Source organism: Hyposmocoma kahamanoa, unplaced genomic scaffold, assembly GCF_003589595.1.
Source record: "Hyposmocoma kahamanoa isolate Upper Pololo Valley unplaced genomic scaffold, ASM358959v1 92, whole genome shotgun sequence".
Taxonomy (NCBI): Eukaryota; Metazoa; Arthropoda; class Insecta; order Lepidoptera; family Cosmopterigidae; genus Hyposmocoma; species Hyposmocoma kahamanoa.
In genome coordinates this window covers 10987353-11014947 of record NW_020654748.1, presented here as the reverse complement: position 1 = coordinate 11014947, position 27595 = coordinate 10987353, and the positions used below count along the sequence as shown (strand labels likewise).

The following is a 27595-nucleotide window of genomic DNA, read 5'->3' as shown; positions in this document are numbered from 1 at the left end:
CTACGAGCTACGTGCCCTGCCCACTGCCACTTCAACTTGCTAACCCGTCGAGCTATATCGGTGACTTTCTTTCTTCTACGGATCTTCTCATTTCTGATTCGATCACGTAGCGTAATGTCGAACATTGCTCGTTTCATAGCTCGTTGAATGACTTTGAGTTTTTTTATGAGGCCCTTGGTAAGTGACGACGTCTCGGTGCCGTAGGTCATCGCTGGCTCGTAAACTTTTGTGTTCAATTATTAAATCTATTTAGGAAAACAATAATGCTACTACATCGACATACACACACACACACACACACACGCACACGCGCACGCGCGCACAGACACAGGCGCAGACGCAGACGCAAACGCAGACGCAGACGCAGACGCAGACGCAGACGCAGACGTTGACGCAGACGCAGACGCAGACGCAGACGCCGACGCCGACGCCGACGCCGACGCCGACGCCGACGCCGACGCCGACGCCGACACAGACACAGACACACACACACGCACGCACGCACGCACGCACGCACGCACAAAGACACACACACACACACACACAACAGAGACACATCATTAACATATTCATATTGTTAGAAAGTTAGAGCAACATAAGGTTCCCATTAGGTGGATCGACAAGGTTATGAAGATCTATTGGAGTCTTTGGCGTTGTCGCCACGCCTAAGGTTCAATTATAATGTAAATTACATATGCGACATTCTTTCTATCACAACAACCTTTAAATAGAGTATCTTTCCCCATTACATTTCTTCTAACTTCATTCTACTCATAGGACTACTATAATTGACCTCATATCGATCCTCTGACTCCTATGATGGCCTCCACACACACCCTACAGCCCTTCCTCTGCCACCGCTTCACGCCCCCTTATACCTTTAGTACAAGTGGCAGTCTCATTCTTATTCTGTTACTGATTCGTCATACTCTATCTTTAGGCTGTCTAGTCAACAAATACTGTATCTAAGTTAGTAATAAACATTGTGCAAACTTACCAACTATATTGCCTACCAACCGCTGCTCTCCCAGCAGACGCCTGATATCTCACCTTCATTTGAGATGCCTGTACTGCCCTGTTATTTCCCTACTCTTAGGTATCATAACAGACTAAATTTATTAATGCTTGATATTACAAAACTAATAATAAATCGCGACATAATTCGCGACAGGCGTAGAAAATCGTCTAACGAAGTACTTGCTACCTTACGTAGTTCTGCCGCCGAGCAGTAATGTGAGCATAACTGCGTTCCAATTTTGAAGGGTAAGGGTGCGGGTGAAATACAGGCTAATCTAGGACTATCAACTCATGTCTTAGGGTGAGGGGTGCAGTGGCAGCGCCCCTCAGATCTTTGCGATTTAAAGCTCTGTGTGACTTAGCAAATGTTATGGACGCGCGTGTAACTTACCATCAGGCGCACGACTTGTTTGTCCCGTCACTTGATATTATAAAAAAAAATCTTTAAGATAGTGGCGTGCCCTTGTGGAAGCCTAAGATTAGCAGTCGATTTCGATTTTCGATATGTAATGATGATAACGTTTGTTTCATAGAAATTCCAGTCGTTGGAAGTAGAAACTTCAAGACGTACATCAGCACTCACATGGGTCGGTCTCGGCTTGATGGGCGTACAGTTCGGCGTATTAGCTCGACTGACGTGGTGGGAGTACTCATGGGACATCATGGAGCCGGTCACCTACTTCGTTACGTATGGAACAGCAATGGCTGCATACGCATACTTCGTGCTTACTAAACAGGTATTATCACAGTACATACAACTTATGATTTGAGTGTTTTATTAATAACATGTACATATATTATATTTTATACAAAGTTATGTACCAAACCGTATAATTTGATATTAGTTTCTCAAAATGTGTAATTTTCTCTAGTCGAGAATAATTTGCTAATATTCCTTCTATCTATTACGCCGCAAAGCTTTAGAACACGAATTCAATTACGAAAATTTTAATTAAGTTTGTCAACATCATTATTATTACAGTTTGGTGTTTGCTCTTATTTCCTTGAGTGATTCAACACGCACAATTTCTACTTTTTTGGAAAGGTTTAGGAGCTAACGTGAAGTTTTTCATTTCAGGAGTACATATTGCCGGATGTGAAGGACAGGCAGCACCTACTGACTTTGCACAAAAAGGCAAAGAAGATCGGCCTCGATATTAATCAGTACAATTATTTGAAAGAACAGGTACGATTTGACTTGAAGCCAATAATATTTACTTTATTGTATGTCACGATGTTTTAATACCATAACATTCAATTATTTTTGTGAAATTACTCCACTAGATTGTTATAATTATGTAATACAAAGGTCGAACACAAAGAAAAATCCCTTTGAGCCGGCTGGACCTGAACTAACGCCTTTACCATTCGGATCATGCGAATTTATCTGTGCTTGTTGCAGATGTTTGTTTTCTATTTTTTAACGACTTTTTGCCATAGCGCCGTCTGTGAGAAATCTATGAAAGATTTTCTTAACTCAGCCAGGTACCTTTATAGCTACCAGTGGCTGTAGTAAATAATTTGTTTCAACAACAGTATTCCCTAATGTGACGAAGTATTGTGGCGAAGAGACCATATAACACAATTCTCATCTACTTACCTTATGAAATTGATTAATCGAATCATAACAGTATACACTTATCTACTCTACTTTCCTAAATTCTCCTAGCGCCTGAATATCTTTTTCCGACGAGACACGCAAGCTCCTTTACTATCTTACTATACCTTTCAATCTTACGAAAAAACGAATGTGTTCTGTTAGTTTTCATACCGTATATTTATTACAAGTCAACTTGATTCAAAACGGGTTATTAAGGGATAGAATAATTAGCAATATACATGTGAAAGCGAGAAAGGTACATGGTCTCGTCTCGATAGAAAGTGTGTAAATTGCTTTGTTATTTCAATACTAATTTGTACTTAATATAATTATATTTTAGTTTGTTTTGTTTGTTTTTGTTGAAAATAATGGCGACCGAATTGATCGTTCTCCCTGGTGTTTTTCTTTATGGAACTAGCTTTACTAATTGTTTCTAATTTTCATTGTTTTTATAGGTTAAATCGTCTGTTGGCGTGTCAAGACAATATTATGGCTTTAATTTGTAAATTGGTAAAACACCGATTTTTGTTGAATTGTTCTGTTATCTAGTTTCTAGTTTCTAGATTTTTTTCAATTATCTACTATTCGCCACTGATACCTATACTGGGAAGAGGAGAAATTCTCTGTTTTAAGCGGTTATAATTAATGAATTTTACAATCTTGTAATGCTTTAATGTTTGTTACATTTCAGATCAACAAATTAGAAAAAGATTTAGCTCGGCTGCGTGATCCACTTCAAATCCACCTACCTTCCTCTTATGTTGAGAAAGTCGGAGAGGACAAGCGTTCACCACTTTCCAAAATAAAGAACATTATTGAGGAGACCAGCAAAAAGATAAAAATCACGTAATATTGGTTTCACTTGCGTCGCAAGTAGACGCATAGCGACACACAAATGCTCTTATACAAATATTTTACAATCGTCTTGCTATGAAGTCCCGTGATATTAAAGAAATAAGCGGGATTGAAGAAGGACATAAGTGATTGTTCTTTCGATTTTTATTTTTGTGGTACTTAGTTGAGAAAGGGAAATGAATATTTTAGGAATGTTTCAAGCGTTTATTTATTTATGAAATAAATCACATACCTAAGGGGAACCTACATATATACCGTCAGCTGTGGCATGATTTCGGGACTTTTGTTGATGTTTACCTAAGCGTACATAACTACTTTCGTCACTTTTATAGGATCGAACAAATAATTCTAAACTGGGCTTAATTTATATTTTAAAAGCATATATTCGTCAGTGGTAACGCAGGCGCGTCCGGAGCGGTGCATATATCAACGTACAGCGAAAAATGGGCGGGATCGGTGCACGATGATAGATTATTACTATGTATCTGGTTCATTATTAATATGAAAGAGTGAGACTGGTGTGTGGCTGTCGGAAGTCGTCGGCTGTGCGAGAAAATCTGCAAAATAACGGACCGTGGGAAGAACCTTTCAATAAAAGATTAATAATGCCGCAGTTAATAGATAGTGATCTTGAAATCTAGTGAGTGTACTTTATTTGAATATCACTAGTATCAGGTTTCTTACCACGGTATGACTTCTTTTTATTTTCCCGTTCAGAAATATCGGGAAAATAAAAAGAAGTCATACCGTGGTAAGAAACCTGATACTAGTGATAATCATTTAGTGAATAACCACGAAAGTCTTAAAATCTATATACTTTATTTGAAATTAAAATCTTAGTAAATTGTTTTTTATAGACTCCTTTTGTGTTTTTAACATGTTGTAGTGTCTTACGGTGCATACGACATTTATTCTACATTGTTATGCATTTTTTTAAAACGAAGTAGCAGTGAAATGTTTGTATAAGAGAATAATGATAATTGTGTCTTAGATATAAAATTAGCTTGTTGATGAATTGACCTTAAAGTTGCACAAAAGATTTTTGTTCAGTTGTTGTGTCCTAAAAAGGCAATTATTGATTTTTTATTACAACCTATGTACAGCCAATAACTATCTCCAGCATTGCTTCCTAAAATTTATTTGACAAGAAAAACGTGGTTTTATTTTTGTTGACTTTTAATTGTGCTGTGTAAATTAAATTTACTTTGTAAAAATGTAACGGTGAATTCTATTTTATTTTCATATTAAGTACGTTGTTTTTACCTATTTAAAAGCAGTGTGTAGAAAAATGTAGGGATTTTTTATTGTAAATTTAAAAACTAAGTGGTAAAACCTGGAAACGAAACGGTCTTAAAATTTTAGTGCAATCATTTTTTTTCTTAGAAAAATTGTTTAACTTATTAGTTATTATCTCTTTATAGCATTATGCATTTACTACTGTGTAAAAGTGTAAACTTTTTTCACCTAAACATCGACTGCAAATGTCATTTGTGAAGTGTGCATGTATTTGTGAAGTCTATTATTAGAATCTTATGTAACTTTAAAACTACGGTTATGTAGGTATTGTATAGAACCAACCATATACGACGCATTTCTGGAGAAGAATCACATGCGGCCATAGTCCTTCATCGGCACATCTAAAGAGACATGTCATACTCTGTTAAGCCTATTTCGAACATATCAATTGGATAAAAAGATTACTACAAGAACTTTTAACATTTCGATCGCTTCAAATTAAACAAATTCATCCTCTATCGTACACAATATTCATTTGGTTGTATAATGCTATGAAGAATCAGGCCTAATTGTGTGCCCAAACCCAGTATCTAGTACATTATGAGATATCACATGCATTATTTTATTAAAAAAGTTGTAAAGGAACAAACTGTAGTGCTTTCTACTTTGCTAGAGATTCTGCACTACAGAATCTATACGAATTAGAATTATGTAGTAGTACTAGAAAAGTGATGCAATTAGGCCTTATGTTTTTAAATTTATTAACTTAACACTACGCTCAGAAAATATAGTTTCCTATAGGTATAAGATTAATATATTAACTAATACTTATGTAATTTACTGAACCATTGAAAATGACGTCGAAGACTTCGTAGTTACCAAGTATCGTTTGAAGTTGCAATATTTTAAAGATCTGTGCCAATATCTTGCGGAAACTCTACATTTTGTTAAGTGCTATTGACAAGTTAATAAAGAACTTACGATTAGGTCATTCTATGGTCCAAACTTAGCAACAAATTCAAGTATCACCCTTTTTTTGTCTGGCTTTCAATATTTATCTAACAACAAAATTTTAGGAACGAAAATCGGCTGAGCAAGCTTACCGGACATCCGAATTATCCCTACTCGCTCTATAAATAAAAAGTTCTTTATTAACTTGTCACACTATACGCATAACTGTTTGCATTGTCTATAAGGATGGATGTCATAAAATGGTAATCTAGAATATGCATTCAGCTATTCCAATACACCTCGGAAGATTTCAGCTTTTCTAATATTTAAGTAGCTAGTAATAATTAAAGTATCTAGTCTCTTTCTCCTATGAACCTGTCTAATGAATTTAGCTTTTGATACATTACGTACATACCTGGAATATAGTCGTTGTTGTTTCAGCTATTTAATTAATAAAATAAGAAAGTTCAAATTCAACAATAGCACAAGTAAAAAATTAGTCATCTATTATAAAAATTGCACAAAAATAGAATTTAAGAGTTGGTGCTTGTACGTTACACGGGATTTCTTTTGATTTCATAATATTAATTGAAAACCACTTCAATTTTTTTGGTGATCTTCGTGTTGAGTTGAATTTTTGTTTTGGTTTATTTAAAAAGGAATTTTGCTGTTGAGTTTAATTAAAATTGTGTTCATTTATTAATGGATTTTTTTTTGTAACATGTATTTTCTTTACTAATACACTAGGGGTTCGTGGGCCACGGTCCTTGCTGCAAACTGTTAGGATTCTAAACTGTTCGGAATTGAGCCGTATATATTTATACTGTGTTCTTTGCAATGGCTTAAGGAGGAGTCGAGGAATAAAAGGTAGAAAACGAGGTTCAAAATTATCAAGATATTTATTATCTTTGAATGTATTATCTACGCTCATTCTTTGTTTTGTTTTTTTAATTTTTGACTAAAAAAGGAAGACAATGGGAAAACTAAATAAACGAAAATAAATATTTGGGAAAATGATTTGGTTTGTGACTTTTTATTTGAGACTAACATTTCACACGTTTGGTTACGTCTCCTACACAAATACATGCAAGACTATGCTAACGGTAGCATTTCAATGTTCCAATTAATTTTATAAATATCAAGATAAAGATATATTAAGATAATTATCGAACCTTGGTAGAAAATATCCCAATAATGAGCCATCGATCAATGAGTGCAGAAATATTAAATTTGGACTAAGTGGCAATTTCGATTATGTGGTCCGCTATACTTTAACCTCTTATATGAATATGAAATAAACGTTGCCTTAATTTTATTTAAAAAAGGCCTATGCAAAATATTTAGGCGTTAGCCTAAATATTTTACATTACTTACCTATATCGAGTTCTTAGGTTTTCGCGATTGTTACACATAGGAAATGAAACTATTTTTCCGGATTTAAATCGCGTATATTTGTTTTTTCAAACAAACCGACGTTTCGGGCCCTTTACACGGTCCCTTGGTCACGGACCTGTAAAAGGCCCGAAACGTCGGTTTGTTTGAAAAAACAAATATACGCGATTTAAATCCGGAAAAATAGTTTCATTTCCTATTACTTACCTATGTTATATGTAAAGTAAATGACACGACGCCGTAGGTAAAATAATGGCTGTGAAATTAATGTGCAAAACATTGTCAGTCCATGTTAAAAATTACATAATAAGATGATCTGGTCATTGTAAAAATTAGTGCTTTCTTTGATACAGATTTTGTGGTCACGTTTATTTTCAATTTCGGCTAGGAGAGACTCGTTTTTGTAATACAAAAAAATTGATATTAATTTGGTTTGAAAGTTCGGTGTTTTATTATTCAGAGATTCGGTGGTAGCGGCGCGGCTGCTCAAGTTGCTTTTTTTTTCTCTCGCATATGACATTTAAGATGTGCGAAAGTGTAAACACAAGCGGTTTAAAACCGCGGTTCTGAATATAATTAGAATCTAAAAGATATTAACAACATTTTTAAACATTAATCACTGCCGACAGCGTACTCAGTTTAAACTATGGGCCGTTCTTATCGTAAATGGCATAGAAATAAATTTGAACTGCAGTGAAAGCTGTGCGTTGTATTGACCGTACAAATCACTGTTTCTTACATTTTTAAGGAATTTTTATAACCTTGGAAGCATACTGGATTGTTTTGGAACATTTGAATTATTCAAACGATTTCATAATCTGTATCATAGAAAAGATATTTTTCATCTCTTCATATAATCACCAATTATCATAAAGAAACTAAACCTTTGAGACGTTGAATATAAACATCTTTTAAATTCAACGACTTTTGTCCGAGCTGCTGTGGTGTGCTTGCATCATTTGTCACTTTGGGAACTTGCAGATGTTTTTATTTAATAAAATTATTTATTTTGAACTCGTGCAGGTATGGCCGAGTATTTCAAGTTTATCATTCATAAATTTAATAAACAGTGTTGAATTGCACGCCACCCACGCGTTTACTTTTAAAATCGAATCGTGGATATACTCACCCTAAAGTTGTCAAACACCAAGAAAATGCTCTTTCGCTTTTCGGGCCTTCATAAACGGTCTAAAACTGTGTATATATTTTTAACCTAGTTGTAAGAGGGCACATAAAATCTTCGATCAAGTAAGCTTTCTCTTGTGATTTGCTAATTTGCCTTTTAGGAATCTATCTAATGACTTTCTAATGTATGAAAATATACAGATTTTTATATATTTAAAATGTAAAGTATAAGGTGGAGCTAAGCTTCAGTTGATGTTACATTAGAATTTATTTATTGTACAATCAAACGTTTCAACTGTTCAATTCCAAACGTGTGATTTTTAGTATAAGTTATTTCAAATGCAGTTTAGTTATTTTTAGAAGTTTACAATAGTGTATAGGTTTTTCATTATAGTTTTATTACAAATAAATTTAATTCTAAGTAACATATTTGTTATTTGTAGAATCAAATAGTAATTTTAAATTTTCCGAAATTGTAGTGGCGTTAAATGTTTGATACGAAAGAATATGCGTAAGTTTTTCAGATTTTCAACCTATGTTTTGTATATCGCGATCTTTTAGGTTGAGATACCGGATATGAAATGTTCCTTCTAAGATCCTAGAGTTTTGTATCCAAATGTTTATATCTCGAATATCTACAAAATGACAATCTCACCATCAAGTAGTTAGATTCTTAAATAAAAAATTTCAATTTAGAATAATAATAATATGTCTACATACTATTGTTAATGTGGTTTGACAACTTAATAAAGAATATTGATATATGAACGGTCTATTGCCTAATTTCATCTGATGATAATGATAATATAAAGACTACTTACCAATACTTACCATCGAAGGCTCGTATTGAAGAATAGCCTGTATGTCTGGTATTCTCTGCTAAGTTGTCAGCCTTTCAACTTTGCCAAATTTACCCTTCCAATTAACTTTTCTTGTTACCTAACTTTGTTACACCCTTTTCTATATTTAATTACTATTATGGTTGTTATTGGAGTGATTTTTGGGAGCGAGATATGGAATGACGTCACAAGCACTCTAAAACACCCTGACCTGACTCCTTAACAGTTACTATATTTTGCATTTTGTTAACAGTCGTATTGTTCGAATAAATTTTTCAAAAAATTACCACAGACCGTGTTTAATTTATTTTTATTGCTATTAAAATCAAACACTAAACGATAGTGACTTACATGTTTATTTAAATAAGTTAGTTTAACTATGTTACAGTATAAAGCTATGTTAATAACAGTTTTGTGTAAGTATGAGAACCTGTATTTGTACAAAATTTAAGAAAATTATGTTTTATCTTTTTCTATGGCTTCAGAAGGGGACAGAGGTTTGGAGTCGTAAGGATATAAATCAATGCTTTGTACATGGGCTCTGACTGAAACACCTGGTGGCACACCGAAGTAATCTTGCCCTATGTTTCTGATAATAGTTGTACCGGGTTTGTAAATTGTGGTGGCACCAAGTTTTTTATTTATATTGAACCCTACACCGAACTGTGGTGTGTTTCTATCGTCATTGTCGGCATCGTATTCGTCCTCTTTAATGTTCGTTGTCTGGAATGGTTTTAAAGGCACGTATGGTTTCTTCGTTGGCCTGTTAGGCTTGCTGGTCGGACGTCGGCCTGGCTTGCCTGCAATGTTTAAGGTTCTCTAAATTTGCTGGACAAATGCTGTGCTTGTGCTATGTGCCGCAAGGTGTTGGTGTAATAAAAACCAGTTTGGTAGGTGAATATTGTTTATTGCAATCAAGCAATGTTTGTATAAATAAGAGTTAATTCTAGTGCAATCTTCAACCGTTATGTGAGGGATTTGAAGCTCGTGATTTTGGTTTTCCTGCAAGAAAGTCATATTTAATATCTTTGTAAAATAAAAAGGAATTACTCTCCTTCGTCCTTAATATAATATCTAGATAACTATGTACATTTGGAACGATACAAAATCGAGTTATGCTCTTGAATAGCGACATTAAACAAAGATCACGAACTTCAACCACAATGCCAGTTCATACTACTCATTATCACCTGGAACTTTCGTTGGTTTGGCGCCCAAACTTGATCCGTCTTCATCTATATAGCTTGAACCATCGCCACCTGTCGATCCAAAACCAGTACCACTGGGTCCTGATCCAAGACTGGAACTGGATCCCGAGCCATAGTTTGGACCACCAGAACCTGATCCTGTTCGGGAACCAAAACTGGTACCACCCGAACCGGGCTTAAAGTTTGAAACCCCAGATTCAGATCCTCCATAGTTTGATCCTTCAGAACCAAAGTTGGAGTTTTCGCTTCCTGATCCTGTCTTGTAGTTTGAACCACCTCTACCTGATCCTAAACCAGACCCATAACTGTCACCTCCAGAACCCGGACCTGAACCAGACCCATAATTGGAGCCTCCAGATTCTGAACTAGAACCATAACTGGAACCTCCAGATCCGGAACCGGGCTTATAATTGGTACCGCCAGATCCAGAACCTGGGAAACTGGAGCCCGAGTTAAAACCACTTTCATTTGAATCATCTTCAGCGCTATTACTGGAAGATGGTATAGGTTTCTTTCCAGGTCTGTCTTTGTCGGGGAAGGGCGGCGGTTTAACGTGGCCTGACGCTGCTGTACCTTCTGGTCCTGAAATAGGATTTTATATTAGGCTAACTTTCTACTTCGGGACATGCGATTTATCCTAATTTTATTAAACCGACGTACTCTTAAAAATGTCATCCGATCCGCTGTCATCGGGCGAGAAGGCTATGGATCCAGCGCTAACGAAGTCAGGGTCATACATGCTAGGGATGGTGGGAAAGTAGGCTGGTATGTATGGATCCTTGCCGCTTTTCACGATGCGGTACCCAATGCCTGGTCCAGCTATGTAGTGAACTGTTCTGGAATATTCCCACAAAAGTACATTACGAGATTGGCCCAGAAAATGATGCAGTTGATGAGATATAGAGAACAAGAGAACGATTATGTTTAACCTGTTTATGTATTTGCAAGAGCTTTTTCGATTACCTTTGCACTCCTTTATCGTCCAAGAATGTATAAGACCCTCTAACGTTACCATGGGAGTCGCTGCTTTCTGTTCTTCTCTGGTCCGGGCCCGCTGATATAAATCTGAAATAATCGCCGTCACAGTTTTGAAATTGCATTTTAATGTCGGATAATAAAAAATGAGGATAGTCTCTCATCAAAGACTGATTGTTTAGGGCTACCTATAAGATCCGTCAAGACCTCTTTGTACAGCAGTTCTTCCTCTTGGTCTGGCTTCGCCTCTTACGAGCGGAGCACGGTGGAAGGGTGATCCAATAACATTAGGACTATCTGGGTGGGCTGACTGCACATGGAAGCCAGTGTCCCGACCAGCTATGTACGAGACATCGTGGCGCTCACCAATGTCGTCCACAAAGGAGTAATGACCTGCAGAAAGAAATGTGAAAATATATCAAGATAAATAATATTTTACACAAGATCGGATCTGAAAATTAATAAGTGCATTTAAATGTATATAAGCAGATCAGTAGCCAAGGCCTTATGACTAAAAGCATGCATAATTTGTGATCAATCGATAGTGTTTACAACTTCATTATTTCTGAAATTTGATAATAAACATAGCTTCATAACTTGTAAATATAATTTTTTCCTTATAGTTGTAATTATATTTAAAGACCTTCCAATAACCTTTAACATCACCCCTACTGTCGGCATTTTCGTTCTTGGAGTAAGTCCTAGTATCGAACTTGTATGAATAGCTGGGATCTTCGTTAGGGTCGAAATAGGGATCGTCTTTGTTGCCGATTGGTCCACGCGGACGCTGATCCAGATCCATCTTTCGGTGAACGTTTGGGCCTTTAGCTCGGAAACTAAAAGGAAATGTAAAATGTACAAATTTAATCATTTTGATGCTGCTTAACCAACGATTTTCGAAATTCAGCTTAGGTAGGCTGCAAAGTTGTTTGGCGCGAGTGCTTGTATTGAAACTTGAGCAAGCGAAGGACTTATTTATTTTAATTTTTTTGTGTTATTTGTGTTATAATTTTATGTGGTTATTTTAGTTCTTCGACGAATTAAAATAATTTAGTAAACAAAATTACTAATCGTGGTTAATTTAATATCAACCATAATAAGAATAAAATATACCAACGGATCTAAATTACATAAATAATGTACGACAAAATCGCGTAGTTGAACGTGTCATTACCTTTTTTATTCATCGAACGAAAAAGTTAGCTGCACCCACGGACTTATAAATCGGTGGGTGCACCACTGTCTATCGTCAGGTTCGAATTTCAAAAATCTTTTCCACGCTAGCGTGCAAAAAGCGTTTTGCGCGCAGATTTCTAATGACAAAGAACGCCTTTCCGAGGTAGTGAAGGGAAAAAGTAAGTGCGGCAGTAAGTATTTCTTTACGTAAACTATTAATAATAACTATTATACTTTTATTACAAATGAGATTATACATGCATACGGAATTGACGAAAATAGTTAAATTCTAAGTAATAGTAAATAATAAATAGTTAAAATAGTTGGAAATGTTTAAATGTTCATCAAGTTCTGTGAACTTACCCTCTGGGGCCAGCGGTGTAGACTGTTTCTTTGATGGTATCGGTGGCTGGATCTTTGGCACCAAATCGGCCACCGACCACGCCGTTGGCGTTGCCGTGTGCCAGGTGATAACTCTGCCCTCGATCCTTGTTTGCGTATCTGAATAAATATCATCATGTATATAATAATACATTAACTTTCAAGGGTCCTTTTTGGCACTAATTGTAAGTATTCATTGAAGTATAATAAATTTGGATATGTTATAGTCTTTATGTATTATGTACGTATACATAAAAACTATCATCTACGGAAGGCAAAATACTCTCTTTACACTTAATATGATTTAAAGTATCGATATAGTTACGACTACGTTTCAGAACTCATGTTTAAAACAATTTTGACAATCACAATTAATGTTTTTAAAACATAATACACCTATATCATCACGTGTGTAACATACATGTAACAACGGGTACTTCTTTAAAAAATATTTTGGTGACTGTAGGAATGGATATGTACATTACATAATAATAAATATGAAAAGCTTAACTGGCCATGTCTCATGACAAAATTGTTAGGCTTGTTAACAAGATAAGAACAATGATTTTCCATAATTATATTTTTTACGAACAAAACAATGAACGAAGTTAAATGTGAAGGAAAAAAATACTACAGTATCTAGTTAGTGTATTTGTATATGTATTTACCCAAAGCTATCATGGTATCTTAATTAATGAAAGATATAAAAACAAATGGTATTTAACAATGGGATAACCATAAGCTTTAAATAATGTTGACTTTAAATGCACATTAAGACTTAATTCAGTAAAAACAAGTTTGAGCTTTTTTAAAATAAACTTGCTTACTGGTTTACAAAGTACTAATCTATCTCTCGAGCTAAAAAAAGTTCTTGCCGTTTTTCCTATTGTTTTTAATTGTCAATGATTTTATTTTATGTACTTGTAGTCAACTTTCCAAAATCTAATAGACCCTATGTACGGCCGCCTGCCAATAAATATGTCATGAAAATTGAATATTAAAGCATCATTATTTTTAATAAACAAAAACAATGCTATTGTAATTTCGGGACGTATATTCTCCTTTGAGGGCTGTGGTGACGTTTTTAGATAATTTTTTTGAGACTATAAATGTTTTGAGTTAACAAATTTGAAAAAATGTTTTCTACAACTGCAACCATGCAATTGCATTTTATTCATAATCAACTAGGTGGATATTTACACGTCGGAAAGGTATCATATTGCTATATGGGTTGACGGTAAGAAAGGTATGCAGGTTCGTCTACATACTCCCAAAGACCGTGACCTTATAAATTAATGCTCAGTGTATATGACTTGGTATAGTAAATGTAGTTAGCTACTTTGTAAAAATAGGTACTTAATATTGTATAAATTTTTAATATTCTTTATTTTCTAATATGAAGCAAAAAATATCGTAAAAATTACAAACCCAAAATCAAAAGATCCATCTGTGTTCACTGTATTATAGTCCCCATCATTTGTCCTGGACTTTCCAGGGATCACCTGAGTTCTTCCCATGGCACACAACCACAACACTAGCACTAACAACATTGTACCACAATATTAGCCAGGGAACTAAGAAAATTCCGCCACCGAAGTCGGAAGGAGCCACCAAATTCAGAAATTCATTTCGGTTGACCTGTGCCCCTTCGTGTTTCGCCTTTGACTGCAAAGGTAAAAAACAAAGGCTCTCTTATATATGGCGCTAAAATTGAGTGTACGGCAAAGGCATAGCGCGTGAAAACGACCGGACGTCATTGTTATTAACGAGAGGTTTGTGTTCCATTGAAAGATATACGTATCGCGTTTCAAAACAATACAGTCATTACTTGAAAACTTTTTTTATGATACCAAGTGACAGGAAGAACAAGTTGTGCACCTGATGGTAAGCTACAGGCCTGTCCATAACAGTTGCAGTGCCACTCACTTCTTTAAATACCCTTCAAAACCGAGACACAGTAATTCTGACATTACTCCTTGGCGGCAGAAATAGGTAAGGTGGCAGTACTTCCCTGGACGAACTCAACTCTTTCACAGGGATATCTACTGCTACTAAAACAACATATAGGTCTACAATGCGATACACTAGAAATTTTAATTTGTAGCAATTGCAACGTTCACCGTTTTCTTGGTCAAGATAATACATAAATATTGTTCCACGATAGGTAGATCCACAACAGCAGGTGAGCAAGCCAACAGCTCCGGTACTAATCTGGACAATAGGGTTCTGTACCAACATGTACCCTCGGGTGCTCACCAAAGGCACTAGCCTTTTCAGAACTGGATGAAGTCTATGTCAACGGGCTGATCTGTGGTCAGGACCTGACTGGTAAGGTAATAGTGTCCTTCCCGTATAATCAAAAGGTTCGGTAAAGAGGACACTGTAATCAAAACTTAGTAGAAGATATGGAGCTGTTCTACGACAGGAGTACGACTTTTTATCTAGAAGAATTACTTCGCAAAATAATAATTTAATTCCTCTCCTTTGGGCCTACAGCATGTACAGTAGGTAATATAGTGAATTATATAATTGGTTTAGTCGTTCGTAACTCATATAATAATTGTAATTTATATTCTTAAAGTTTGTAATGTTCGGCTAAGACGAGTTTCTCTAAGTTATATCAATTTGCCGTCTCAAACTCCAATAGTGTTACCTTATCTTTTTAGTATAGCTATGAGTGTGCGCGAACGTCGTGTGGAGATGGCTGCCACCTCAGAGGCGAGGGCCACCACATCCTGTGTTCCGTCTCTACCAGGAACTGATCCCGCAAATTATAGGTGCTTGCCTGTTTTTAATAAACTAAGGATTCGGATTGTTTAGAAACTAACTATTTATTAATTTGTAAAGTTTAAATAGGTTAATAATTCGTCAAATTTTCCAAAAGATAGGTAAACAAAGTTCATTTTTTTGTGAAAATAATATTACAGTTGACATTGTGCCTGACTTCTCTGAAGTGATTGCAAACTATAAGAGCAAATTCCATTCTCGTAGGAAGGAATATTTCGATGTGAGGTCCCAGAAAAAAGGAGTCTGGTATAAAACAATGCAGAGTGAGCCTCCTCGTGACCCTTGGTTAGATCATGTTAAGTTAAGCAGGGGTGAAATCGTCAGCGCGCATAGGTTTCGATCCGGACCCGTTCCATTAAACAAATTTTTGTATTTACTGCGGAGGGTGAACTCACCGAATTGCGAAGTGTGTGGGATTCCTGAGGATGTACATCATTCGCTCATGGAGTGTGTTCGGACGGAGCCTATCAGGGCGAGGTTATTTGCACAGGCTGGTTTCCGGTTATTTAATGTTGGGTGGTTTCAATCTGTTTTGTCTTAGCCAACATGTAGCGCTGCGGAGATTTTGTATACATCAGTTAGGTAGTATTTTGATTTATCTGTCTGGATTTTATTAAGTGTTTTCTTGAGGTATTGTTTTTCTAATGGGGCTGACATGTTCAGTAACGATCAAAGTTCCTAAATAAATAAAGAGTAAAAAAAAATTATATTCGTCAGCTTTAATATAACACCAACACCAATGGTACATTGCCGCTAACTGAAATCCTTCTTTGAGGCTTAATGAGCTGATTTTCTATCTAGTGCTTCAATAAATTTATGAGTGGCTGTCCTATTCAAAAATGGGTGAAATGTTGGCCACCTTGCCTGATGTATTAGTATATAAAGTTGGAATGTTCACTGTATTTTGTGTACCCAGTTATACAATGTGCTCGAAAACACAGTCGCAGGTAGGAAATTCCATTAATGAAAAGCGCTTAGTACCTCTGAAGGAAATTCCACCAATTAAGATATTTTGTCGTGCATCTGGACATCCGATGGTAAAAGAGGCCGGGCGGGATGAGCTGATTGAACTCATGAGCACACTCACCGAAATATATTTTGTAGAAAACTACACAATGAGTATAGTGCAACAGTAGATATTTTCTCGGACTCGATAACCGGTCTCCGCAAGGCAATCCTTTGCAAGTAAAGTAGCAGTATTTTTTGTACTATTAATATATAATAAATATAAATAGTATATATATATATATATATATATATATATATATATATATATATATATTATAAAATAGTTGTTTATTACATACTAATTATAATTTTTATTGTTATATTCAGTTTGTTTTTTTCTCTTTATACACACTGTAATATTAAGACTATTCTGCTCAATTTAAAGCAAACTAAACACCCATACCAATGTGAAAATGTACATATATCGATGTAACAATTGCTGATGAATTGATGATGATAAAATCAATAAATTAATAAAAATAATAAATAAAACTAAACAATGCTAAACTATGAACTAACTATAGGATTCAATTTCATTAATTTAATATAGCTCTATTACTTGTATTGTACGGACAACGGCACATCAGACTATACATTTTTGTTCGAAAATCGCCTGCAGTGCAACGGAACAAGATACGTCAATGTGTAGCTTGATGTGTTGGCGTGCATATTTAAAATTTTCTATACAAAATCACCTACGTGATTACGTAGGGCTCTCGAATCGAAGAATGCGAACCCTCGGTGTAATAAAGTCACATCTGCAAAACGACAATTAAACGAGAAATTTGAAGGTGCCACGAACCAAATTAGTCGATAACTTTTTTGTCCTTTAATATAAGAGTTATAAAATTTCACATAAATGCGTAATTTGTTTTATTTCTTCGTGATATTTTCAGACTTTCATGTGATAAAAGCGCTTTTGGCGTAGGATCACATTAAGGATACGAATGGTTTAGATGGTTTTCATAGTAGTCATAAATTGCGTCACATAGAGAAATTTGTAAGACCTACTGACTCTCTGTACCTCAGTTGGTAAGAGCGGTAGCTCTGGTGTGGCAACAGATGCTGGTTCCAATCCATTCAGGCCGAAGGAATATTATTTCTTGTAAGTATGGTAGTAAAAAAATCATGATATGCTGCAATAAAATAAATATCTCATAAACAAACACAACAAATAACATAATAATTATAATGGTCTTTACTACAAACAATACATCATTTATCATCAAATATGATGGTGTAGTATTATGATGAATGTAGATTATTTTATAAAAAGTAGTTTAACTCTTAAATTAATATTTTCCATTAATAGGGAAGACTTTAATGAAATATTTTTGTACTTAATAACTACCTGCTTGCAAGTTTTTATTTTTAAATTTGTTTTTCGAATTACGGTTCAAATTTTGAACGGTTTTGAGATTCGACGACAAAAAATAAAAAATAATGTCCACGGAAATTAAGCAATGAATAACTGATAAATAAAAAATGAAGAATAACATTTCACAGATTTCTAAATCACAAGTTTTCTTCAAAATCAGAAAGATATACTATAGAAGGTGGCTTTGAAATTATACGAAATGCAAAAACATCCTAATCTTAAAAAACTAAATCTTTCGGTGGGTATAGATAACCGTGAAGGACTATAGTCTACACCAATACAGCAATTAATGGGCCGTATTCATTATCGGGTTAATTAATAACCGCGTCCGGCTTTTGTTTCGCTTCCTTGTCCGTCTGCCGCACAATGCTGTAATAAATGTCTAATTCTGTTGGGAGACCTTTAGTGTGCGCGGTACCATATTTTTCGCACGAACGAGACGGCGCTCACTAAAATAAACTAACTGGCAGTTTTCGTTAGTGCAAGACCCTCTACAGTGCCAGTGTAACCCATGTAGCACCCAGATGCAAACAATACCTTGGCGCCCTTTAGTAGGGATGCGACCAAAGCGGAATGCTTACAGATATATTTTCCCCAGTGATCGGAAACTAGGGTGCAAATGGTGCAATTTTTAATGATATTCGAAAGCAGTACCCCTGTTACTCTTTGGAAGCATCGCGAGCGACACTCGGCGGCCTCTAGGACCCTGCGCCCGTGTGCCGTGTACGCGGCACATCGTACACCATAGGCAAAGCTGACACTGACCCTCAAGTTCCAAGCACAGCCTCACAGTCACGGCATTGTCAACTTCAATGCAGCGTCTCGATAGATTTATAGATAGCGCGGCGGATGGGTGTCAGTAAAGTTGCAATCAATAATATTAGGAAACGATAGTCGCCATTTTTTACCACACCACACAGCACGATTGGCTGGAAAACTGAAGGCAATGGAAACCATTCGAAAAGGTTGGTTCCGGTGCGGTCATCTTGGATTATTGTGCCGAATTGTATTCGCTGACTTGTGAAGCTCTACGCTGCCGTCGGTCCACTATTTAAACAAACATTACTATTGGTAGGTCAATGTTATTATTGTGTTGTTTCTCTATGGTTTTTACCATATAAATTAGTAATGGACCGCTCACATTTTGTATGGGGCATCAAATATTTTTTCCGCGCTTTTAAAATTAGTATTTCGCATTGCATGACCATGATTACAATCTGAAGTGTGATGGCAGCGTTTGTTAAAATCTCCCTACTTATTTATAGTATATTATATACTATTTGCATATAAGTAGGGAGATTTTACCTCGACCTACTGACTAAAATGCAATATACAATCCGCATCATTGATGCAATAAGGTCACATTTGCAAAATTATAACTTTTCAGGAGAGAGGTTTAAAGATTCCGCAAACAAAATTAGTCGAATCATTTTATTATGCTTTGATATGTCATATGGAGGGAGGAATGTCATGTCATGAGAAAAGTGTTAAGTATAAATGTGGAGGGTTATAAGGGAAAAGGAAGGCCCAAGAAAAGAGTGAAAGATGACACGGATAAGAGAGGTGTCAGTATAAAAATGGCGGCTGATAGTCCCCGAATGGAAGAAAAATACCTGTTGTGTGTAGACTTTTATTATTTTGAAATAAAAATGATTATTATCCGAGCTATTTAGGTTAAACTACAGTTCAACGTATATCCTTGATTATTCTTTTGGTATATTTTCAGTTGTCCGTTAGAAATCCTACGACTCACGTACCATGTATAACATGTATGTATGTATTGGCATCATCGAGTGTGACGTAAAAAATTAGGAATAAAAAATAATTTAAACTGTTAATTTCAAAATTTTACTCCCTTTTGACTAATTACGTAATTAGAAACAGAATTAGATTTCATACAAAATGGCCTTTCATCATCATCAGAATCGAAACTAAGTATATTCTACACTTACCATTTACATTAACTGGTTATTGATGATGACTTGCATCTATATACATTTTTTTAATGCAAGTCATTTAATTAATCAAAGTATAAAAGGAATATAACGGAAGTCAGGGACCTCTAGAAGATATCCGTACCTACCCATAATTCATTGTTATCCATTCGCCAAAGTATCCTATGATGCGGATGGGTTCACATCAAGGTTGCTTGACCAGAAACAAGTGAGAAAGACGTTAAATATCGTAACCTAAATATATTAGGCAATGCAATGAAGAGTCAATTTTAACTTTTGTTTTCTGGAATTGTACATACAGTAAATCAAAATTATGTATGTATTATTATGTAGTGTATACATATAAATAACAATGTCGAACTAGTATTTTCCTGACATCCTTGAATAACAATCCTAAAGAAGTGAATTTAATTTGGAATTTATTGGCAAAAGTGCAATCCGCTCTGATTTATTTGTACTAAGCATAAGGAGTCACTTTTTTCTACAAAACACCCTTAAGTACTTGGTACCCTGTTAACTGTACCTCATATTGTTTCTCAAGACAAAGAATGTGGTTTTTATTTAAATTCTGATTTGGGTCAACATCTCGCTATCGAGTACAGTCTACGAGTTTTGTATTTAGTCTGACTACAAAAATACTTCCTAATCCCACTATACATTTTAGGTATTAGCGTGTTACAAGTTTTCGGGTCGTAACAATTCAAATATTAAAAACCCTTGAAAAAGACAGTCCTTCCATTATTTGTGATCTCAAGTTAATAAAGTGACAATAACGTTATAAAAAAAAAAAATATGTATCCTCGTGACATCTCCAGGGGTTTATGTGCAAATTATATTTATTGCGATCAACTGTACATGTTATAATGTGACCAGTAGAGCGTTTAGCCGATGGTTTAACATTGAATGGGGGTAGTTCTACCGCCGAAGGAAGTTACTCCATAGCCTGGTATAGAATTATGACAGGTGCGATTGAAAAATGATAAATGGCCTTCATGTTTTAAGTGTTGAAGATTATTTTTTTCACATTTTTAGACATTTTTTATCTTGCAATTTGTAATTAGTTTCTCGTTTTACTAGGTATGCAGTGTTGTAGGTTTGATATCACAGTTAGAAAATTTAAAGAAAAACCGTCGCAACACTTTTTTAACCGTTACCATTATTAATCATTCAAAATTTGAAAGCATTTTTGTACGTTCTTTATTGATGTTTTATTTAGCAGTAGAGGTCTCTGTGAAAGAGTTGGTCCAGGGAAGTTCTGCCACCTTACCTATTTCTGCCGCTAAGCAGTAATGTGAGCATTACTACGTTTCGGTTTTGAAGGGTTAAGGGTGCTGTTGAAATTACAGGCACGTGGGACTTGTCAAGTTACGTCTCAGGGTGACGGGCTCTATGGCAATACCCCTCAGATCTTTGCGATTTAAAGCTTTGAGTGGCACTGCAACTGTTATGGACAGATGTGTCACTTACCACCAGGTGCACCATTTGTTCGTCCCGTCATATGGTATCATAAAAAAAGCTTTATGCTTTTTAAAACAGTTTATAAACGGTTTATACCTCGTTTACTTAATTACCCTGTGAATAATAGTTTTTATCACATACGTTCGTCCGGATAAGATGTTCTAATTTCAATGGTTACCCATAACATGCCAATCACGGACCAACCTATCGTAAACGTGTCACTCCTTGTATGCGTCTCCTAATATTAACGTATTGCCTTATACTTATCGTCTACTCTGTAGCATTAAACGCTTTTCATACTTTTAGTTTAATATTAGTTTGGCGCTGGCATTATCTCCAACAGTAAGTAACTATCTTTTCAAGGAATATCAAACTAGTTAAGTATCTTTCGATATCTAGGATAGTTTGACTGAAAAGGTTGTGTTATTATTTTTAATTTTTTCACCGCAAAGGCTTTATTTGCTTACTTTGCACTTACATTATACCAAAGAATACTAATACTAAGGCAGTAGAGAATACACTACACTTTTTACCATAACTAATATGTTAACGAGGGAGTGCGGGAGGTCGGAGGGCCAGCTTACAATGGAGCGAAGGGCATCTTGCATCTTCACGGTAGGTGCGCAGGCGTCGATACTGGCTGCTTCTGCGCAGATTGCTTGCATGTTCGGTTGTTGTATTGAAAATATGCTTTGTTTTTGGGAGACCTCGCTTTTGGGAGGTACTTATGGGGCTTTGTATCAATTGTTGTTTGTACCTATTTCATTGTTTGATATACACAGTCTGTAACCTATAAGCAAGGCTCCATGCTAAAATTATACATTTAAGATAGGTACTTAAGCAACAACAGTCGAAAACACAAGTTTTATACAGATACCAAGTTTTAAGTTTCTTTTGCGGTCTCATTTCAATGAGACTTCCCACCCGATATTTAATACGATTTCACGGGATGACATTTTAGTGGGTAGGTATATTACGACGACTTGATTACGACAAATTATTGAAATACGCCTCAATCTGCGTAACTAACTGTATTATCCTTAATCTTTGACTTAAAATAGTATATTCTGATATGCACAAGTATCTTGAAAATTACAACTTCCTTCCTCGTTATAACTCATACCCACGAAGCGCAAATAAAATTGACGATCTCTATCTGCGATTGTCTGCGTATCTGTCTGTCCCACGACCCCCAAATACGCATTAACCAAATTCAATTGTGTATATTTACTTGTAGGGTAGGTAATTTAGCTGCATTTTGGATAATAATCTCATAAAGCTTAGATTTAGAAAAAAATGTCAGCAAATAATATTGTCATCATCATCATATCAGCCGGAAGACGTCCACTGCTGAACATAGGTCTCCCCGTAAGATTACCAGACTAGCCGGACGGACGCAACGTGCATCCATCGATTACCTGCAGCCCTTACCAGGTCATCCGTCCATCTAGTAGGGGGCCGACCCGCTGAACGCCTTCCAATTCGTGGTCTATATGTGCCCTATATGTGCCCTGCCCACTGCCACTTCAACTTACTAATCCTTTGGGCTGTGTCGGTGACTTTCGTTCTTCTACGGATCTCCTCATTTCTGATTCTATCACGTAGAGAAATACCGAGCATTGCTCGCTCCATGGCTCGTTGAGTGACTTCGAGCTTTTTTATGAGGCTCATAGCACTTGGTACGGTACTGTACTGTGTAACGGGCTGGTGTCCGCAACTCGACGTCAAGGCGCCTATTTTGCGTGTGGGAGGCCCATTGTCAGTGACCACATCTCAGAGCCGTAGGTCATCGCTGGCAACAAACACTGCTCGAAGACTTTTGTCTTCAAGGACCGCGGTACTGCGGACGAGAAGACGTTCCGGAGCTTCCAGACAGCTGCCCAACCGAATTGGATTCGACGATTGACCTCTTTCTCAAAGTGAGTGATGTACTCGCCATTGATGTTGTGACGTGATGACTCGTGAAAACAGCTTATGTTTGTGGCATAGATGCGAAATGGGCCTTTAGTCCTTCAGTAAGGTGTTATCTCCCTTTTTGAAGAAGAGTATCACTACGCTTCTATTTCACGCTTCTGGCATATAACCTTTGAGTAAGACTGAATCAAAGAGCCTCTGAAGGACTTTTAGCTCCTGTGTTCCACCCGCTTTCAGAAACTCCGATGTCCATCGATGCCCATCTTCACCCGGTGCCTTGTTGTTTTTTAGCTGTTTCAGAGCCATCCTAATCTCGTACAGGCTGATGTCCGGGATATCCCCGGTAATTATACCGGGGATATCCCGGGCGAGCTTGGCTCTAGGATCTTTTATATCAGCAACAGGCTGAGTAATCGACGCACATAGTTGGCTATATAACCTCCCGATCTCTCCCAGTACCCCTGGCTTGGACGATACAACGCTACCATCATCCGTCTTCAGCTTTCTAAGCTGACTTTGCCCAATAGACATGTCCCTTGCAAACACTTTGGAGCCCTTGTTCCGCTCTAAGGTATCTTTAATATTGTTGGTATTAAAGACCCGTATGTCGTGTCGCATGGACTTCCATGTGTCTATTGAGCTGTCTAAGGACTTTAGCATCCTCTAAGGACTGCCGTATCATAGTGCGTCAATTTGCCATTAGTTTGAGAGTATGATCGGAAAGTTTCTGTGGCCTGTCCTTGCAGCGGGCCTTGAAGAACTTTTTTTAACCCAATCGTGTGGACAGTCTCTACCAGCCTGTTTCCAATCTCATCCAAATAGTCGCACTGCTGTAAGCAGTCGTCATTTATATGGGCACCGCTGGGTCGCAAAGTACACTTCACCAGTCGTGACCTCTCGCGTTTGACGTCGATATTCAACAAGCGTCTTACCATCCTGTGATCGCTTCCAGTTTTCACCCTATTGATCACCAAAACATTGTTGAATGTCTCCTGTTGGTCAATATGAAGTTTATCTCATTCCTTATGACACCATCGGGACTTAACCAGGTCCATTTTCTTTGAGGCGGCTTTTGGAAGAAGAATCATAAAGAGTTCCCCCTTTTCCATGAAGTCTGCCAGCCTTTGGCCCATGGAATTTCGCTGCCTATAACCAAATTTCCTCACCCTCGTCTCATCGTCCCTTCGACTGCCCAGTTTGGCGTTGAAATCCCCTATGACAACATTGAAGTGTGTTTGGGAGGTATGTATGGCTCGACTTCTGTCTTCGTACATAGCCTCAATTTCCTCGTCTGAGTGTGTTGAGGTCGGTGCGTAGACCTGTATGACCTTCAACGAGTAGCTGAGTATAAGGTCTGCAACCATATTCGACACACTTCCGATGGATATGATGTTGCCAATGAGGGATTTGTGGACGATAAACCTTCCCTGATGTAGAACAAGTTGCCAAATTGCAGGGCTATCGTGTCCTCCCCCTCTCTACGGATTTCCGACAGCCCCACGATGTCCCAGTATAACTTGTCCACCTCCTCTTCCAACTCGACGATCCTCTCGTCGGACCGCAGTGTGCGTCCCTCATAAGTTGCCAGGGCCAGGGTCGTTCGACAGTCGAATCCCACCCGAAGATTAGAACCCCTGCTGCCAGAGCTTCCACACCGTCCATCAGCGCCGCGGTTGCTACTAGCACCGCCGGGCACTTGGGTATTCATTTTGGTGGTTGGTTTTTTGAAAAAACAAATACGTGTGGCGCACTATAAGTTTCCGGAATGAACAAGAAAAAATACTATAAATGGTCAGAAATGAATTTATTGTTTCTTAAATTTTACGGCATGCCGCACATTTATGACATGAGAACTACCTATAAGGTCCGCAGAAACAAATATGTGTTAATAATAAATATTTTTAAAAGCGGCGTTGAAGTATTAGTATAACGAAATGTAGCTGGTTGCTGAATCACAGCTCTTGCCAATGCCTTTAGACGGTATCTAATTAATTTCCTAACGAGCAATACGCATGTTATCAGCATTTGAAAATCATATTATAGTAATGCGCGTGCACGTAAGGAACACGGAAACAAAGACGTGGGAGATATTTTAATGAATGCATTCACGTAATTAATGGATTTCGGAACAAATGTTTACTCTGTAATTAATCAACAACTCGAGATCATTTTCAATATTTTCAATGCATAATAGTGGTGTAATAATATTTACAATTCATGTCCTTGGTAATAATAGCCCTAATCTCTAAATCAGCGACACAACTCTTTAAATAAGTCCCAAGTTTCCAAACCTATATCGTACATCGGCTCCAAGGCAGAGTATTTTTTCGCTCGCAGGTAAACTAGTTCGATTTTTGAGTCGGTTGTTTAGGGTTTAATCTGGTTTGAAAAACATAATAAAAATACTTAATTTTTGTTTAATGTAATGTAGACTAGCGCTTGGTCAAAATATGAGTTCATGTTAAGCGGTAACATGGCCGACGATGCTTCACATTTGCTAACAAATGCCTTTTCACTCTAACCTCGAATACTTATTGTGTGCTCGTAGTAATAAAAAATCAAACGCCCTACCCTTGGTATAATAAAGCTAAATGTGATCATACGACGAAAAAGCTTTTAACACTTGAAAGACAAAATAATCGAAATACCCGAAACACAATTATTAAATAAATATTAGACAACATCACATACGTTGCTCCAATTCCAAAGTAAGTAACTAAAGCACTTGTGTTATGGAAACCCAAGACTATGTAGAAACTACTTAACTTACTTAACTTTTTCTACATTGATCCGGCCGGGGATCGAACCCGGGACCTCGGAGATTGCAACACCATGACAACCGGTGAGCAAGCTACTCAACTACAAAAGTCGTGGTAATGATGTGTGCGTGAAATTTTGTAGCCCTCCTGTTTATCATCATCAATCATAAAAAAGTTATCTACTATTTTTTTCTAATTCTTTCAACCTCTCCAGAAAAGATGTCATTTTGCACACGAGGCCATTATGCACCAAAGCTGCGGGTTCATGTTGACATTACCTGTCCGATACCTGGCTTGGCGCACAAATTTAAACACACCCGCTTAAATGGATTTTGATATGCATATGATTCTACATTAATCTTGTTAAACTAGGCGGACTTTGAAATTAGAAGGTTAGACCTCAAGTCTCAAAATGCCTGGAATTGTTTAAGGTCAAGCAGGGTAAATGCGTCATATAAATCTTGTAAAAATTCCGATTTATCCGAGGGCCAAAAGTACAAGCTATAAGCAGGCGCTACAAAAAAAAAAACAAAAAAATTACATTTGTAGTTTGACTATGTTTTTAATTTAAAGACACGAATAATGTTGCGAATGCCTACGGAAATGCCATGAGCAGATGTAAATAATAACATTTATCGGTATATTTGTAAGGCGCATGTAATATTACGAGCATTTGAGTTCTTTACACTTCTAACTTCTGAAGCCCGTAACTATTTAATCGAGCGAGCGGTGTATATGAGGCGCTGCCGCTGGCCCTATGTGACACGACACAATAATATACTTCCTTCAATACGTAGAAAAGGAAATCTGGGCTCATGCGGACACCAGCTTGTTATATCATACGTAAGCTCCTTCCGTGACGGCATAGACTTTGCTAACTTGATTTGCAAAGCGCCAATAGGTATATAGGCGTTACTATTTCTTAACATTTTGTTGTTTTGTATTACGTATAGGTAATATAAGTGTTTATGGCCTCCATATTGAGACGATTTCTCGTTTCGATCGATCATATCGATAAATATGTTGCTACTCCCCTGGTGTTCAAGTTAATCGTTAACGACATAAACCTACACTATCGAATTGTCGTTACGATCAGTCTGAAATGACGAATCGTGAAGACAAATCTTCTCCTCTATGGGGATTTTTATCCTTGCAACAAATAGTTATCTATAGTCCATTTGTTTAGGTACTTAACTAAATGTAAACAATCTTGATACATCTTTTTATTGAAACACATGCTTTACAAATCAATAGGTATAAAAATAGACATGCAATTTCATATGAAGCTAAGCATTTGTATTTTGTATTTGAAGGTAAGGGAAAATCATTTTATAAATGTATATTTCATTAAATAGACATCTCAAGATTGTTTACATTTATTTAAGTACCTAAACAGATGGACTATAGTGCCAAAACGCGGGTAAAACGCAGGCAATAAGGGTTTATTTTAGGAAATAGTATTGATATATTTTATGATTTATATATAAATATCACTGTCGTCACTGGATGAAGAGGTCCTGGTTTCGACTCCCGCTTAAACTGGTTCTGATCTTAGGTGGTTTGGGTATTTAGTGGGGTAGG

General features: G+C 36.7%; 2 protein-coding genes and 1 pseudogene across 6 annotated transcripts in view; 1 reads left to right on the top strand and 2 right to left on the bottom strand.

Moving 5' to 3' along the window:
• Positions 1-4216, top strand: part of LOC113236987 (calcium uniporter protein, mitochondrial) — a 148747-nt gene extending 144531 nt beyond the window's left edge. The window contains exons 7-9 of one of the 4 annotated variants that reach the window (XM_026473223.1): positions 1551-1754; positions 2096-2203; positions 3309-4216. In XM_026473223.1, coding sequence (XP_026329008.1) covers positions 1551-1754; positions 2096-2203; positions 3309-3467 — 471 coding nt within the window. In that variant the 3' untranslated portion in view covers positions 3468-4216. The remainder of the gene's footprint in view (positions 1-1550; positions 1755-2095; positions 2204-3308) is intronic. The other 3 variants (XM_026473224.1, XM_026473225.1, XM_026473226.1) reach the window with 3 other exon arrangements.
• Positions 4217-9444: 5228 nt separating this feature from the next.
• LOC113236858 (fibrinogen alpha-1 chain) lies at positions 9445-14358 on the bottom strand. 2 transcript variants are annotated; one of them, XM_026473067.1, is made up of 8 exons: positions 14184-14358; positions 12738-12875; positions 11853-12034; positions 11387-11591; positions 11187-11288; positions 10884-11059; positions 10206-10805; positions 9445-9815 (listed from the first exon to the last, which is right to left on the bottom strand). In XM_026473067.1, the coding sequence occupies exons 1-8, from the start codon at positions 14303-14305 to the stop codon at positions 9472-9474; spliced, it is 1869 nt and encodes a 622-aa protein (XP_026328852.1). In that variant the 5' UTR covers positions 14306-14358; the 3' UTR covers positions 9445-9471. The 2 variants fall into 2 exon arrangements, with proteins under 2 accessions (XP_026328852.1, XP_026328853.1); XM_026473068.1 differs by lacking the exon at positions 9445-9815 and adding an exon at positions 9917-10017.
• Positions 14359-21841: 7483 nt separating this feature from the next.
• Positions 21842-24963, bottom strand: LOC113236690 (annotated as a pseudogene).
• Between the last annotated feature and the right edge of the window lie 2632 nt (positions 24964-27595).

Coding starts and splice junctions, on each gene's coding strand:
- LOC113236858 (XM_026473067.1), bottom strand. CDS start 14,305: ATGTTGTTAGTGCTAGTGTTGTGGTTGTGTGCCATGGGAAGAACTCAG. Junction 12,035..12,737: donor TACACCGCTGGCCCCAGAGG/GTAAGTTCACAG, acceptor ATTTCCTTTTAG/TTTCCGAGCTAAAGGCCCAA. Junction 11,289..11,386: donor GGTCTTGACGGATCTTATAG/GTAGCCCTAAAC, acceptor CGATTATTTCAG/ATTTATATCAGCGGGCCCGG.